Source organism: Castor canadensis, chromosome 14 (genome assembly GCF_047511655.1).
Source record: "Castor canadensis chromosome 14, mCasCan1.hap1v2, whole genome shotgun sequence".
Taxonomy (NCBI): domain Eukaryota; kingdom Metazoa; phylum Chordata; class Mammalia; order Rodentia; family Castoridae; genus Castor; species Castor canadensis.
The window spans coordinates 98,919,618-98,934,728 of NC_133399.1; the positions used below are offsets into that span (position 1 = coordinate 98,919,618).

General features: G+C 45.5%; 1 protein-coding gene across 8 annotated transcripts in view; it reads right to left on the reverse strand.

Annotated features, from left to right (window-relative positions):
• Positions 1 to 812: 812 nt before the first annotated feature.
• Csgalnact1 (chondroitin sulfate N-acetylgalactosaminyltransferase 1) overlaps positions 813 to 15,111 on the reverse strand; it is a 310,215-nt gene continuing 295,916 nt past the window's right edge. For all 8 annotated transcript variants that reach the window (XM_074055101.1, XM_074055096.1, XM_074055099.1 and 5 more), the window contains 3 exons: positions 14,657 to 14,751; positions 6,361 to 6,442; positions 813 to 2,728 (listed from right to left, as the gene is read on the reverse strand). In XM_074055101.1, coding sequence (XP_073911202.1) covers positions 2,439 to 2,728; positions 6,361 to 6,442; positions 14,657 to 14,751 — 467 coding nt within the window. In that variant the 3' untranslated portion in view covers positions 813 to 2,438. The remainder of the gene's footprint in view (positions 2,729 to 6,360; positions 6,443 to 14,656; positions 14,752 to 15,111) is intronic.

A 15,111-nucleotide genomic window follows, 5' to 3' on the forward strand; every position in this document is an offset into this window, starting at 1 on the left:
CCATAATACCTGGCTAACTGAAACTTAAAAAAAAAAAAGCAAGAAATAATTGTAGGTGTTGTTTTCTCTCCTTTTCAACTACCTTCTCTAATGTTAAAACCAACTCTTATCCATTGTTCTGGACATTTGGGAAATGCTGTGTAAACACGTATAGATATCTGATTAGCTCACAAAGTAGGTGACAGAGTAGGTCACATAACCTGCGACCATAGATACTTTTAGACCTGCCTCATTCTATGGTTAAAATACTTGATCTCCACCATCAGTCTTGTTGTAATACATCTTTCAGACCTTGGGAGAATATGGACAGGAGTATGCAGGTCAGTCACCAATCCATCAGGACCACTGTCAGGATAGGCCAGACATGTGCCCTGAAGCCTCTAGAATCAGCACAGAATGTGAAGATAGTAAGCACACGTAGAAAGGGGTCTTAGAAATAATTTCTCAATTTCCTCTAAAAAGAGAAAGTAAAATGTATAATCCACTCAAGTTTTTCATTATGGTCCTCTTCTCCCTGTAGCCCAGTGGCTCTCAACCAGCGGTGATGCCCATCTTCCACCAGGGGACATTTAGCAAGGACTGGAGATACTCTGCTTGTCAAAACTGAGTGGGGGATGCTCCTGGCCTTTAGTGGGTAAAGGCAGGTAGGGATGCACGGAGTTATGGCGCAGTGTATGGGGCCAATGCCTCCCCAGCAGAGAATGATCTAGTCTACAATGTTAGTAGCGCCAAGGTTGAGAAGCCCTGATCTATGCATAAAATAATGTTTCTAAAAAAAACTAAAGACACAGCATTCTTACTCCAAGAAGAAATCAAACCCACAAATCATATTTTATTAGCTGTGCAATACCACCCTCCATTCATGTCTTGTGTTTTAATTAAATTTTATGAACTACAGTACAAATCAATACAATGCTTTTTTTTTTTTATACACCAACAGCTTGAATGTTCTTGAAGTTTTTAAACAATGAGTTTACTGTGGGCCAACAGTAGGCAAGGAATCAGAGAGATAATTAACTCATGCATCTGGTGCTGGTAATAAATAAATAATTCTGACATGGATGTAGAAATGACTCAATGTTAACTGTGTTTATTTTTAAAAAATAGTTTGAAACAGTAACAAAATGCACTTTTCAGAAGCAACTTGGTGACTGAATAGAACTGCCAAATTTTAAAAATAATTAAGTTATTTCCGCCTAGCCTGGGGTGAGTGAACATGTAGAAAAACATCCATCTCACTGGATTCTGGCAGATGGATTGATCTTTCACAAAATATATTTTTCTGCATTTCTTTTTTATGAAGCCAGACACCAGAAGAGCACCCTGCTTTGAAAACAGATTGTTTGGTTCATAACTTTGGTTTATTTAAACAGGTAAGAAAGTTGTCTCCACTTCTTCTGAAGAGAAAAGATGTTCTCTGACTTTAAACTCATCAAGATGTCATCGGTCTTGGTGCGTTTCCTTTTCTGTTCAGGTGAAACTGTCTTTTCCTTTTCCTCCAGTGTTTGCTTGCTCCTCTTTGGACACACTCTTCGGATAAAGTATCTATGTGCCTATTCTCTTAATGGCCCCAGCCAAGCCTTCCCTAGGCTCAAGGACTGACATTCAGTGCTTAACAGGTCTGAATTTCGCAAGTCCTTAGACATGCTATCAATCAGATGCTCTGAACTGGAAGTTCTCATAATGCATCTAAAAGTATCTTCCCCCCAAACATAAAAATGCATATGCTATCTTGTGTTCTCTTAGTAAGACTTGCAGATTGGTAATTAAGCAGAATATAACGCTCAAACAAAAAAAAGTGCATCTTAAAAATAAACAAATGGAGGTGGTTAAAAAGACAACCAAAAAGGTGAGAAGATTACTTTGCATTAATTTGGGGGGAAATGACACAATATTTACGGTTTGTTTTCAGTCTGTTTGATTTTGCTTACAATTCTCATGAGGGTCATGACAGTACAGCTCTGTGTTCACAGGCCTCCTCTGTTGTCCTCTGATATTTTAGCACTTCTGGAGGCTTAGCTCTCTACTGACACAATCATTCAGAGGAACAGAAATGTACTCGCCTTTCGTGCTGATGAACTTTTTATAAAACTGGTCTTAATTCACGAATTCTTCAGTGACCATAAACAACAGATCTCATTTTGTTGTAAACGCAATCAAAACCTCCACACTATTAGGTCTGTCACCTCCCAGTCATCCTGCCTTTGTCAGACACTTCTTGGGGTTCATCTGGACCACATTTGTAAGCCACGTGGAGCTTTTCATTCCCATTGCAAAAAGCCAAACACAGAGAAACTGGAGGCTCTCTCTGGTCTCTTTTAATCAGTCAGATTCCTCTTCTGTCCTTTATGGAAATCTGTTTCTCGTTGCAACCACTTTTGCAGTAATTGCAGAAGTTTAAAAACATGAAATGGCTCCCCAGATTCATCCCTGGGCGTTCATGTTTTCTTGCTGCTTGTCTTCTGTTTCTGCTTGCGAAGGTGAGCCTCTATCTCGTGCCGGAAGACCAGCATTCCCAGCTGCCCGTGGGATGCCTCATTCATGGCCTTGGATTGCATGCACATCTTATACTGCTCTGCAGTCAGCTCGTCCAGACAGCGTTTCTCGTGCCAGAGGTGGAAGAGTCCCCGCACAGGCGTCCGCACCACTACGAGGTTGCTGTGGAGATACTTGCGGTACAGGTGCACGTCCTCTCCACCCCAGCCTTTGATGTCCAAGTCAAACCCACCTGCCAGGAAGGAACACACTGCTGAATTGGGCTACACCCGCAGGCAGCTCCTGGTCTCTCTTGGCTTCTCTGAGCTGCATGAGCACAGAACTTTACAAGAACTGTTACTAGGATGCCTCACCATCTTCCCAAGTTACTGGAATGTCCACCTGAGTCACAGGCCCCGGACAGGCATGGCCAATGGGATGATCTTATGGCAAAACAGCACTACCCCCTTGTCATAAAAAGACCTTGACCGGATTCCAAGTATTTGCCTGCTTGGAAGAGCCATTCACAGTGCTAATGGACAGCCCTATTCTGAGAAGATCCTTACTGTTGAACTTGAGACTTCCCAATGCTAATTCTTGTGTATCTGTCTGGATGTGGCTTTCTCCTGCCATTGCAAGCAGACATGCAAGCAGGGTGAAGGTGGGAAAGGGGATTTCAGCATGGAAAAATCACGCTGACAAAAGCCTACTTCCTTTTAGAGACCCAAGCAGCTCTGAAAGGCCATGCTGTGATTTCACCACAGGTGAAAGCTGTGCTGGCGAGGCTGTTGTAGAGGGACCGTCTTGCAGTCAGAAGGTTTATTCCAAGCAAATCTTGTTTCACTGCCTAGTAAACTTGGTGAAGTCAGTTACAGTCTGCTGAAGTCTCACCTCTGCAAACCAAGATGCCCCTCTCTTAACCTAAAGCCCACTGGGTCCCAAACTGAACCAAAGAAGCACTGGCCTTTTTGTCACTGTCCCTTTCTCACCCGGGAGCCTTGCTCAACTCTTACAAAAAACAGTGGAGCGATACTTGACATCCTTTTGCCACCGTTCCCATGCAGTCTCTGTTCTCTGTGCCCTACTAGTGCCCCACTAGCTACACTGTTGTTATCAGGGCCGTGGCTGGAACCTGAAGGGGTGCTCAGGCACCTGAAACCACAACCAACCAACCCTCCTGCCTGAACTCATGGGTGACCATGGTATTGAGTTCAGGGAAGGCTATGAGAAGGATTAGGAGTCTGTGGGAGAGAATTTGTAACCTGGTTTTCTTAGAAAAACTGCCCCTTAACCTATCGAATTTTGGTCTTAGTTTAGTTTTTATTTTCTTAGATTTTTTTGAGACAGGGTCTGATTCTGTAGCCCAGGCTGGCTTTGCACTCATGATCCTTCTACCTCAGGTCCTGAGTGTGTACCATTATACCCAGTTGAATTTTAGGGTGTTTTTTAATCCTTAAATGAAGTAGGTATCATAACCAAATAAGCTGCTAATGTAAGGGGCTGTGCTTGGATAACTATAAGGGATTTATTACCATTATCATGATCACTTATTAAGTACAAGGTACACAAGTAAGACACTTGCAAAGACACATTGCAAAGAAAGGAGTCCAGGGGGACCCAGAGGCTCTGAGGTCATGGTGTAACAGGTGCTTAAATGCTGCTTTTGCTGAGAAGCACTGACTCCTTAGTTGGGCCCACAAATTAACTAAAGGCAGGATAAAAGATATGCATCCCAGCCTCAGTTGTAAATCCAAGTCCTGTGAGCCATTCTCTCCTGCAGTCACTTTTCAGCCATCTTGGAATCCAGGAAGGACAGGACAAGAGACAGACCATCTGCAGGTGTCAATGACTCATTGTGGCAAGGTGCCATCTAACCAGTCCGAATACAGTGAGCTGCTAGTTTGCCACCCCTGACCACTGAAGCACATCTGCGATTGGGACTGTTTAATAATAGGCACATCTTTCCTCCTGCCCCCAATTCTTCCTCCTTCCTATCTGGGGAAGATGGCTGAAGACTGGATGAAATGCTGTCTGTCTTTGGCATGCCCTTCACCATGTGTTGGTGTGTTGGGGCAAGTGACCAGACCTGATCTATGAAACCCAGGATTTGGGGCCTATAACATCCTGTATCAATGGTGGTGGCTTCCTGAGGAAAAGCACACTCCCCAGCCTGCTTTGCTCCCTTTTGTCAAGTATGGTGACATCCACCCTTAGGAGAATCCAATTTAGCGTGAATCCAAATTTGATAAATGTATGCATCATCATACATCACCTTCCTCTGTACAAAGAGCAAGGTAACAAGTGTCTCTCGAAATGGGAATCTTTAGAAAAAAATTTTAAATGCTATTTTGGGAATCTAATTTTAACATCATCATTTAGGAATATTCCCCATAGAGACATCAAAGAACACCTGTTGTTCAGCTGTCAGACACCTGAGCCCTGGTGCTCTGCTGCCTCTTAAAACTTGACGCCAGGTTGTTTCGTTTTTTTTCTTTTTAACCTGGTGATTTCTATGATCTCTGAAAAAAATGTACCTGGAGCTGCTCCTACCTGATTTCAAAACAAGAAGCTTCAGGCCTGAGCCTGAGGGGAGGAGACAAGAGGCAGCAGGACCAAGTTACTGGGAAGTCTGGGGAGGGGTGACTTGGTTATCCTGAGGGCACCCTGGCCTCTTCACCCAGGTGAAGGTTTCTGGCCTGCTTCTTCTTAGTCATGTGTAACACATATACTGCTCCCTGCTGAAGGGGAGGTTGTGGTGAGTTGTTTTCACAGGAACAGGAGACCCTCTGCCTCATCCCAACTGCATCCTTCACTTGCTGGGAGGCCTGGGAGGTCCTTCTCCCTCTGACAGTCTTGGTCTGCTCTGCTGAGACCTCTTGGCCTTTCCTTTCTCTGCTCTGGAAACTTGTAGGTCTACGTATGTGTGCATGTGTGTGTGTGAATACATGTATGCATATGTTCTACCTGTATATGTGCATCTGTGAGCATGTATGTCCATATGTGCACATGTGCCTATGTGTCTGTGTATGTTTGTGTGCATAAGTGTATATGTGCATGTCTGTGTATATGTGTGCATGTCTGTATGCATGTGTGTGAGTGTATCTGTGTTTATAAGTGTGTTCCTGTGTCTGTGTATGTGTGTGCATGTGTCTATGTGTAGATGTGTTTGTGTGTGCATGTGTCTATTGTAGATGTGTGTGTGCATGTTTGTAAGTGTATGTAATATGTGTGTCTGTGTATATACATGTGTTAATGATGTCTGTGTATTTCTGTATGTATATGTCTGTGTGTATACGTGTGTGTCTGGGTATGTGTTTTTGTTTATGTGTGTATATGTGCATGTCTATGTATATATGTATGTGCATATATTTATGTGTCTTGTGTGTTTGTGTGTCAGTCTGTGTGGATATGTCTGTGTCTGTGTATGTGTGTGTGCATGGATGTGTGCCTGTATTGACAGTAACTCCACAGACAGTCAGGGCTTGGAGTTCATCTGAACCTTGAAAGGTTTAGCAGAGAGGAACTTGACCTTCTCTGGGATATGCTTTCCCAGATTCCCCACTTAACATTCTTCCTGGAGACTCAGGATGGCCCCATGAGAGGCCCAGCAGCTAGAACCCGTGTGGGATGTGGGAGGTGGAAGGAGGCAGGAAGCTCCGCAGAACTCGCCTTTGTGCCACACTGAGACGTCTGGTGGAGCTCATAGGCACTGGAGCACCGCCCACTTCCAAGCCCCTTTGGTCTAGCCCGGTCTGTGACATGAGTGGTACTTCTTAGGGAAATGGCACCACCTTTCCCACTCACTCCCGGGACACCTGCGGGATTCACTCAAGTCCTGCACAACAGTGGCCTCTGGGTGGCAGTAGAGATGCAGCTTTGTCTCACCTATGTTGATGAAGTCTGACCGATACTGACAAGTCATACCAAATCCGAAGTCCCTCCAAAACCCAGTCTCCTTCTTTATGACCTGCAAGGAGAGGAGTGTCAGACAGGGACATAAACCAGAGCATTCCCACATTCAGGTGAATGACAAGCCACCTCCCCTAGCACTGATCAACAGTCCCAGCCCTGTGAGGGACACTCAAACAGACCTGAGGCCTTACTGATGGACCTGAGGCCTTACAGACAGGAATATGGTGTACTCACCAGTCCCAGAATGGAGCCTTGTGATTTTTGGCACCTCTGGCTGGAATTTTTCTAGGGTGTAGGCATGAAAACACACACACACACACACACACACACATACACACAAAACAAACTGGGAGAGCAAGTTTTTGAGTGGTGCCATGGAAAAGCCACCTACGTGTCTGGCCTCATCCCAGTGCCAGAGAGAAGTTGAGGCCTGGGCCCCTCACACAGGCCTGGGCGCGGAGCCAGCGAAGGACTCAGGAAGTTGAGAAAAGGGATAGAGAACAACTCAGAATTCAGCAGCCTTGGCACAGCCCCCCAGCAGGGCTCCCTCAGGGAATAAAAAGAAATACCAGCGAGACCTCAGTTGTTCCCAGCTCTCTGGCTCTGCTACATCTCGCTTGCTGAGGTAAAGGGCACTTGGAGGCCAGGTTTTGAAGAAAGACTCTGCCTTTCATCTCGACACTATTTTAGAGCCAGGCTGCTTCAGAGAGTGTACGCAGAGAGAGGTGCCAGCCTACAGGGCGGTCGAGAGGCCATCCAAGCAGTGACTGCCTATAAAACAAGGGACCTGGCTCTGCCTTCTGTTCCTCTGCAAGTAAATTTCCAATACATTTGCTGAGGTAACAAAACATTTCGAAAATTTTATTTATATTTTTTTGGCAAAGGTCATTTTGGAAATGGTTTTGAGATCTTAACAGTTATTTTTTTCAAGATTTATTCTAGCGGTTCACACAGGTGCTTAGAGGAAAGGAAGCCCCTCCTGTAGACAGGAGAAGGGAGGGGGCTGTAGTAGGTCCCCATTTGGGGACATCTGGCTCTGTTGGATGCTAATTTGAAACAATTCGTGAGGCGGGGAGGAATCTTGCCCCAACTTGACCACTGGTGGGCTTTTTTTACCCCAGGTGAGCCTCATTTCTTCAAACTTCTATTTTCTTTCCCTTAAGATGAGGGAGACAGCTAAACAATCCCCAAAGATCCTTCCAGCTCTAACACCCAAACATTAGTTGTATCACTTTTACTCTACCTTCTGGAAGCTTCCCACAGCCTAAATTATATTTGGTAAAATGGCTTGCAGGAGGTTCATGAATCTTAAAAATCCTATTTTACTCGGGAACCTATGCAACTGTCTTATTTTCACTGCAACTTACAAGTAGGTGTCACCTACACTACTGTCAATACACATCAGGATGGCCTGCGAGGTTTTGTGGGGAAACACTGCCCCAACAAATGTGCCCCAACATCACCTTAGGACAAAGTGCTGTGCTGCATCGTCTAGACGATAAAGCCACTTCATTAGTATCAGCTGGAAAGATTGTGCCAGGTGGGAAAGTGTGCAAAAATCTCCGCGGAGACTCTTTTTAAAAGATGGATTTTGTTCTATCCCTGTCATCTTAGGTATGCCGTTTCTGTGGCAGCTAATGGCTTAATATCCCTTCTGCTGGCCAGGATGCACACAAGGCCTCTAAGCTCTGGATAGAAACAGAGTTTGAAGTGCTGATATTCGAACTTCCACTATTTGGCTGAGTTATACACGGAATTTAAAGGAGAAAGTTCCAAACAGGAAGAACAAGCAGCCAGTACTTGCAGAGAAGCACGAGATGGCTCCCTGGACACGACTGTCCCAAGACCTGGGTCTAAGTGCGTGTAGTGTCTGACATGGTTGAACACTGTGCACCGTAACCCTCACCTGGGGAAGGTGCGACAGAGACAACTGCTGACTTATGACATAGAGAGTGAGCTATAGAAACAGTTATTAAGTGGGTTTTAAAACTGGCCAGTCACAGAAAGGCAATCTGGGAAGAGCTCATTGAAACGTAGCCCTTTATGGAAACCAACTTTGTTGTGCCGCAGCGTATAATTCCAGGGCAAGATAGAGTTCACTTATTAGAGCTTCCACCACCACAGCTGGCTGCATTGCCAACTGGAACAGTGCCCTCAATAAGCAGGCTGGCAGAAGTGAGTATCTGTAGCTCTTGTCAGATGGCATCTTGTGACCACTGATGACTCTACAAGAGTCATGGGGGGGAGTGAACAAGGATGGACCTTGACCTAGCCCTGCCTACCTCACCCTCCTCATTTCCCCCATTTTCTCTGCTCTACACAGCCCTGTTTCCTGCTCCCCTGTCGTTCTCACCTAGTTACCCTTCCTTGCTCACCACTGAGCTCTGCTCCAATGTTACTGGCTCAGTGTGGTCGCCCTAACCTCCTGGCCAGTGTCAGCACACCCGTCACCCTCCATGACCCTCTCTACACCATCACCCGGGTTTATCTTCTCTTTAACATGCATAGCTCTCTGAAACATTACTGGGGGATGTTTGCTGTCTTCACCCAGTATCCCTGGGGAACATCGGCTAAGAGCTCTGGTCTCATTCACAGCTACAGATGGATCCCATAGTGGAAGCAGACACCCTTCAAGTGGGAGAAACTTGTCCACAAGTGGTTTGACAGAAGCCTAGGAGGTCCAGTGAAGACTCAAAATTGTGTGGCTGTAGACTAATAGATAAGACATATCTTCACTTTCCTGGGCTAAGGCAGAGGTCTGACTTCTTAGAAACACTGCCTTGGGCATAGGAACTCCACTGCTCTGTTCAAGCATTAAAGTATAATAAGCACCAATGGTGTCTGCTACTACACAGGAGATGGGCGCCCTAACACGGAGATTAAACTTGAAAAGGAAAACATCCTTTGCTCCTCTCCCAAATTTCTTCAAGCTCCATATCTTCATTTAAAAGAATGTCTTTTGAAGCTGGCCTCCTGACCACTCTCTTTGCAACACCTTGCCTGCTCCACGGTGGAGCTGGCAGAGCCCTGTGGGGCTGAATACACACAAAAGGACAGTTGTCAGGCCAGCTCTCCCACAGGAAGTTTCCAGAGCCACAGCTCTGTGGGCGATTCACGTGATGGGGGTGATTGTTTTCTATTAGGACCAAAACACAAAGCACAAATCAGCACCTCCCCCCGGAGCTGTGGGAAGGCGGGCGCCCTGCAGCTGTGCAGGGAGCTGGGGAGGCAGGCAGCGCCTGTCTAGTTTAATGGTGCTGACTTGGACAGCTGCCCGTGAAGCAATCTGGACCCTGAAATAAAATAAATAGCAAATACTCAGGCAGAGGAGCTCCTCTAAATCAGAGAATTTCCCAAGAACCGAGGCTGGGTCTGACCTGTCTTGCATTCACTAAAAATGCCTGTGTATTGGACCAGTTCACGGGCATGTGGACCCCCACATGCACGCAGGGTCCCACACTTAGAAGGCCCCATGCTCGCTGGCACCATCTTAAAATTCTTAATACTGTTGGAACAAGGTTCTGCGTTTTTGTTTAGCTCTGGGACATTCCTCTTAGGTAGCAGATTCTGTCCCATGAGCACCCTGAGCTCTGGTGGATTCTGGGTCTGCATTAGGCTCCTCCTGACCCTGCACTGTACATTCCTTATTATGTGGACACTGAAGTCTCAGTAAGTGGGATTCCAGGAGGCTGAATGTCTTCTTCCGGTGGCCTCGTAGAATGGAGGTAGAACGACTTCCTAAATTCACTTGGCCTGCTGCAGCTGAGCCCAGAGGACCCCTAGCAATTCTTGGTGCATTTCTTGACAAGTAAGGTATTTTGGAGCCATGGCACTCCCAGAAATCATTCAAAAATGGACTCAAATGCCAGTTCCTCCTGGATCTCACGTTCTCCCACGGTCTTCTTTTCTTGTTACCTGAATTTAAAATGACCGTGTCTCCTAAGAGTATCATCCCGGTCAAGGAACCACCACATTCTGTCACTTCCAGGGTCTAGACTTTTGGCCGTTCTTAAAGCCTTCTGAGGCCAAAGGATGCTCCACATCTCGCCCAGACTCAAGCTCACAATACGGCACCTGAGGTCCAACCTCTGTCACTCGGCTGCTGTGGAAGCCTGAGTAAGTGACTGAGGCGCTCTGAACCTAAAATTCCCCATCTGTGATTGAGAGGAAGGATATCACTCACCTTTTTGAGCATCACACGTGAGGGGAGGTGGACACAGTGGTGCAGGCTTATAAATGAGCATCTTTCAGCATCATTTGTGTTAATTGGTGAGTGAATGCATCCCAAATAAGCAAAACCAGACTGCCAGGGTGTGCTTGCTGTACTCTGCTCAGAGGCAATGTTGGAAACACAGGTGAGTGGGGAGAAATGATTTAAAGGAGGTAAAGGGAAAAGATGTGCTGAGAGATGTTGCGCACAGGAGCCAGCAGACTCACGCACACCGCAGTGTGGTACCAAGGCATCAGGTTTAAACGGTGGTGTAGTACATGCAGACAGAGATGCCTGCACTAGACACCGAGGGCATTAGAAATGGTGAGAAGGTGGCCCTGATGGGGAAGGACAGCCCAAGGAGACTGTGAGCAGGTGTGTGACATAGCAGTGGGGCTGGCTTGGGTTCTCTGTAACCAGGTTGAGCTGTTTTCTGAAGGGCCATGAATCCAACCAGGAATCAGGGCTTGCAGTACTGTGCTGGAGCCAGTTAACCCCAGCTCACAAGGTTGCTACAAGTCTCTTCCAAGCTATGTGTTCAGTGACGTCACACTGGTGGCCTGAAACAGGCCACAGTGGGAGTATTTACACCATGGAAATTGGCAAATCCTATCAATCAGGACTTCTTTTTTCTTTTTCTTTCCCTTTCAGCGAGTGGGTTACTAAACATTTACCAGCACAGCACTGGCTTTATGACATAAAAGATTTTTTAAAAATGGAATTAATCCGTGTTTTGGAAACATATCTCTGGCAAAGGGTGAAAGGAAGACTGGAGTGTTGGGGAGGGTTGGAACCTAAAGATAGAAGAGGTAGGAGGCTCCTGCAGGAACCTGAGCAAGAACTGACAAAGCCTGAGCCAGGCAAGTGGAATGTCTAAAGTGAACATTTATTTAAATTATAGTCATTTCTTTCTCAGTGTGCTGTTTCTACATGAAGGCATCAGCAAATTTCACCTCATGGCTTAAAACTCAAAAGATTAAATATTAGTACAAAATCCCTTAACTTCCCTTATTACTAATGGTCTGTGTGCAAAGGTAAAGAAACAAGTAGTTGAACACACATGAAATCATAAATTTGCTTCCTTACTTTTATCTACTGGCAAAATATAAAATGACAGTGGCAACTGCCCTGAAAAGTGGTAAGTGACACATTGATGAACGATGTTGTGTTTGCAGGGCTGCTGGGAAAGGCTGTCTCTTGTTTGCATAAATAAGTAAGTTTATTATAGTGAGCTTCAGTCTGGATGTGTGTCCCCTCCCCTGCCTGTGATACTGCCTTGTCTCAAGGAAGGCTATCAACTATTTTTTAATGTACGTGCAGTACCACTTTGGAGACTGAGCCAAAATGCACCCTCAGGAGGAAGTCCTTCCTAATTTCTCTATCTGCAGTCATTACTTTTTATTTCATGCCATCTCACCACCTACACATTCTGTCTCCATTATATTAATTCCTGTAGCTTGATGTTCGCCTTTGGAATTTTTGTCAGGGCCATTCTCTTTACGTTTCAGCTCTCATCTGAATCTCCAGCAAATCTATTTCTAGTGCATTAGAGGAAGGACATCCTGGTTGAGGGGTGAGCTCTGCCACTGGCCACCTGTCCAATCTTGGGTCAGTCATTCTACCTCTAAAAAATGAAGAGAGGGGGCTGAATGTCCCCCCAAATCACTTGTGTACAAGAATCTCTTCCACCAGCACCTGGACCAGCCCTGGCCAGGCAGCAAGTGGTTAAAAAGTGGCTGACCCACTAAAGAACATGTCTTTTTTTTTTTTTCCTTCTGAGGATGGGGAATCTTTAGATTACTGTGTTTAACTGGACTAAAGAATCACAAATTCTGAACTCTGAAGTAGCAAGTTTCTGTGTTTTAGGAGAGGTCAAAGGTGTTTTCAGAAGTAAACTTCATAAATGCAGAGTAATTCAGAGTCTCTAGTGGTGGCCGCAGGGAACCTGAGTTGTTTCTGCTTCTACCACTGACTTGGAGGGTCTGGGAGACTGGCTTACATATGCTGTCTCTAACTTCCCTTCCTACCTGCTTCTCTGCAGGAATAACAAGAAAATGATAAATCCTTCAGATTGTGAAATGAAAAGAACTCCTTGCAAGCAAATATGGTGTTTGTGAGTTTGAACTAAAAACATTATTCATATCTGGTATCAAATGGAAAACAGTGCCTTATTTAAAGCCAAAGGAACTTTTATTATGATTGATTGAAAGAAAATAAATGTTGTATCTTGTTTGCCCCTAACGCCCTAGGAGAAGTTTAAAACTCTCAGGAAATGAAACAAGAAGTTTCTGTCTCCATGGGGGATATATCACTTATAAACAGATGAAGATTGGTTCTTTGGGTATAAACTCTTGTTTTAATGTATAAAGCACAGCTACAGATACAGCACATCCGCAGACACACTGCATCCGTGATGTAAAACTTCTGTCGGGTAAGGGCACTGTCTTTCCCGTGTGCTCCCTGGCTTGCACCCATAGAAGCCATGTGTGAGATGTGTACCTTGCCCAACCTAAAGATGCCCATGACTGTGCCATTCTGGAAAACATCACATTAGCTGCCAGAGGTTGGTGGGAGGCAGAGGGCAAAGGTTATGGATGGTACTGGAAGGAACAGGCTTTGCTACTTTGGAGGCTTAAACACAGTCAGCTCCCAAAAGAAATTCACAGAAATGCAATGGAAATCTGACTGCTCTCGCTGAGGGTGTGGCTCACGTGGTAGTGCTCCTAACTACAAGTGCAGGTCCCTGAGTTTAAACCCCAGTTCCAAAGGAAAGGAAACCTGATTTCTGTCCTATTGAACGGCGGCATGGGACACTTGGTCCTATCAAGTCTTCTGTTTACAGCTCACACACCAGATCCATGGCTTTGCCTCAACAGGAGGCAGATGTACCAAAGCAAGGAAGAACAGAGAGCCCTGGAGTCAGCCAATCTCTCTGCAGAAAAGAACTGAACCCAGTGTGGGTTGGGATGAGGGTCTTCTCTCTGCCCACACTGGTAATAATACAGTATTCCCCCTTATCCATGGCTTCAGTTACCATGGTCAGCAGGGATCTGAAAATATTAAATGGACAATTCCAGAAATGAATAAGGCATAAGTTTTAAGAAATGCTTATTAAAGCGTAACAACAAAATCATCCTAATTTTAATTAGACATTGTCATTAATCTCTCACTATGCCTAATTTATAAATTAATGTTTATCATAGGTAAGTGTACATAGGAAAAACCATAGCTTATGTAGGGTTTAGGACTATTTATGATTTCAGGCTTCCTTCCCCTAGGTGTCTTGGAACATATGTCCTGTGGATAAGGAGAGACTACTGTAATCGGAAGGCACAGAGCCCGGTGTAGTACAGAGATGCTCCTCTGGTTTCTCCTCCTGATGCCTGCGCTGCTTCTCAGTTGAATGGACTAACCTAACATGAAGTACACATCTCAGATTACAGACCCTCAGTGTGCTGTGTGGTTCCTCTACCCAGCACCTATGCAGCCAGCGTCTTAGCAAGCAGTCTCTCCACTATTCCTTTGAAAGCCACCTTGCCAGTGACTCACCTGATGCAATGGGCCACTGCAGGCACAGTGATGTATGGGAATGGTGAGGTGATGAGAAGGACCAGGGGACAGGGAACTGGACTGACCCTTGTTCCCATGGCGCTCTGGGTGCCTTGGGGTGAGCCACCCTGTCTGGCATGTTTTTCTCCTGACAAATGGGAACCTAAATCTCACCTTCCTTACCTGACAGGATTTTGTAATAATAAAGAGAAAATGTTCTCTATCCAAATGCAATAATACTCGTTCTCCCCAACCCTAGAAGAAAACTGTGAAGGTGTGAAATTACCCTCTTGTAAGGTACTGTTCTTATTTGTTGTCCACTTTTAAATATTGCAAACACTTTTAATCCACAAGGCACTTGGAGCAAAGGCCAGAACGTCCTGCCAAACTTAAAAACTACTGAGGGAATCAATCCGTAGATTCCACTCACCTTTTCTTACGGTCAGGTGCACCTGGTAATGAGTGACATGAAACCGAGTCACACAGCCACACCTGTGGGTAATTACTCACCAGCTGCTGTTCCAGGGGAGGGACTGCGTCTTGATGGCCATAGATGATGCCAGGGTTGTACTGGCTGAAGAGGACTGGATAAAACACCTTCTTCCCTGCAAGTCAAAAAGCAAATATTCATGTAAAGCAAGAGATTCACTATACTTTGGGGTTCGTTCATTTACACTCAGGCCTCTGAAACACCCAGGTATTTTCACCACTTTTCCTTTTCCCTTCATTCAATTTTAGAACAGATCTTAGACGTGCAGCACCAGGTAAGCCAGACCGTAAACTTTGCAAGTCTTTCTGTTCTCCTAACGCGGGAATAACATCCAAGGTAATGAGAGTCTGTGGTTCTGGGACTTGGCGTCCACCAATGGTGTGGGTAGAGTGGTGGAAGATGGCTCCTGGGGCCCCTTCCCTGCGTACATTAACCCTTCCAATACTGGTTCCTGGGGCAGCCTCAACAGTTGCCA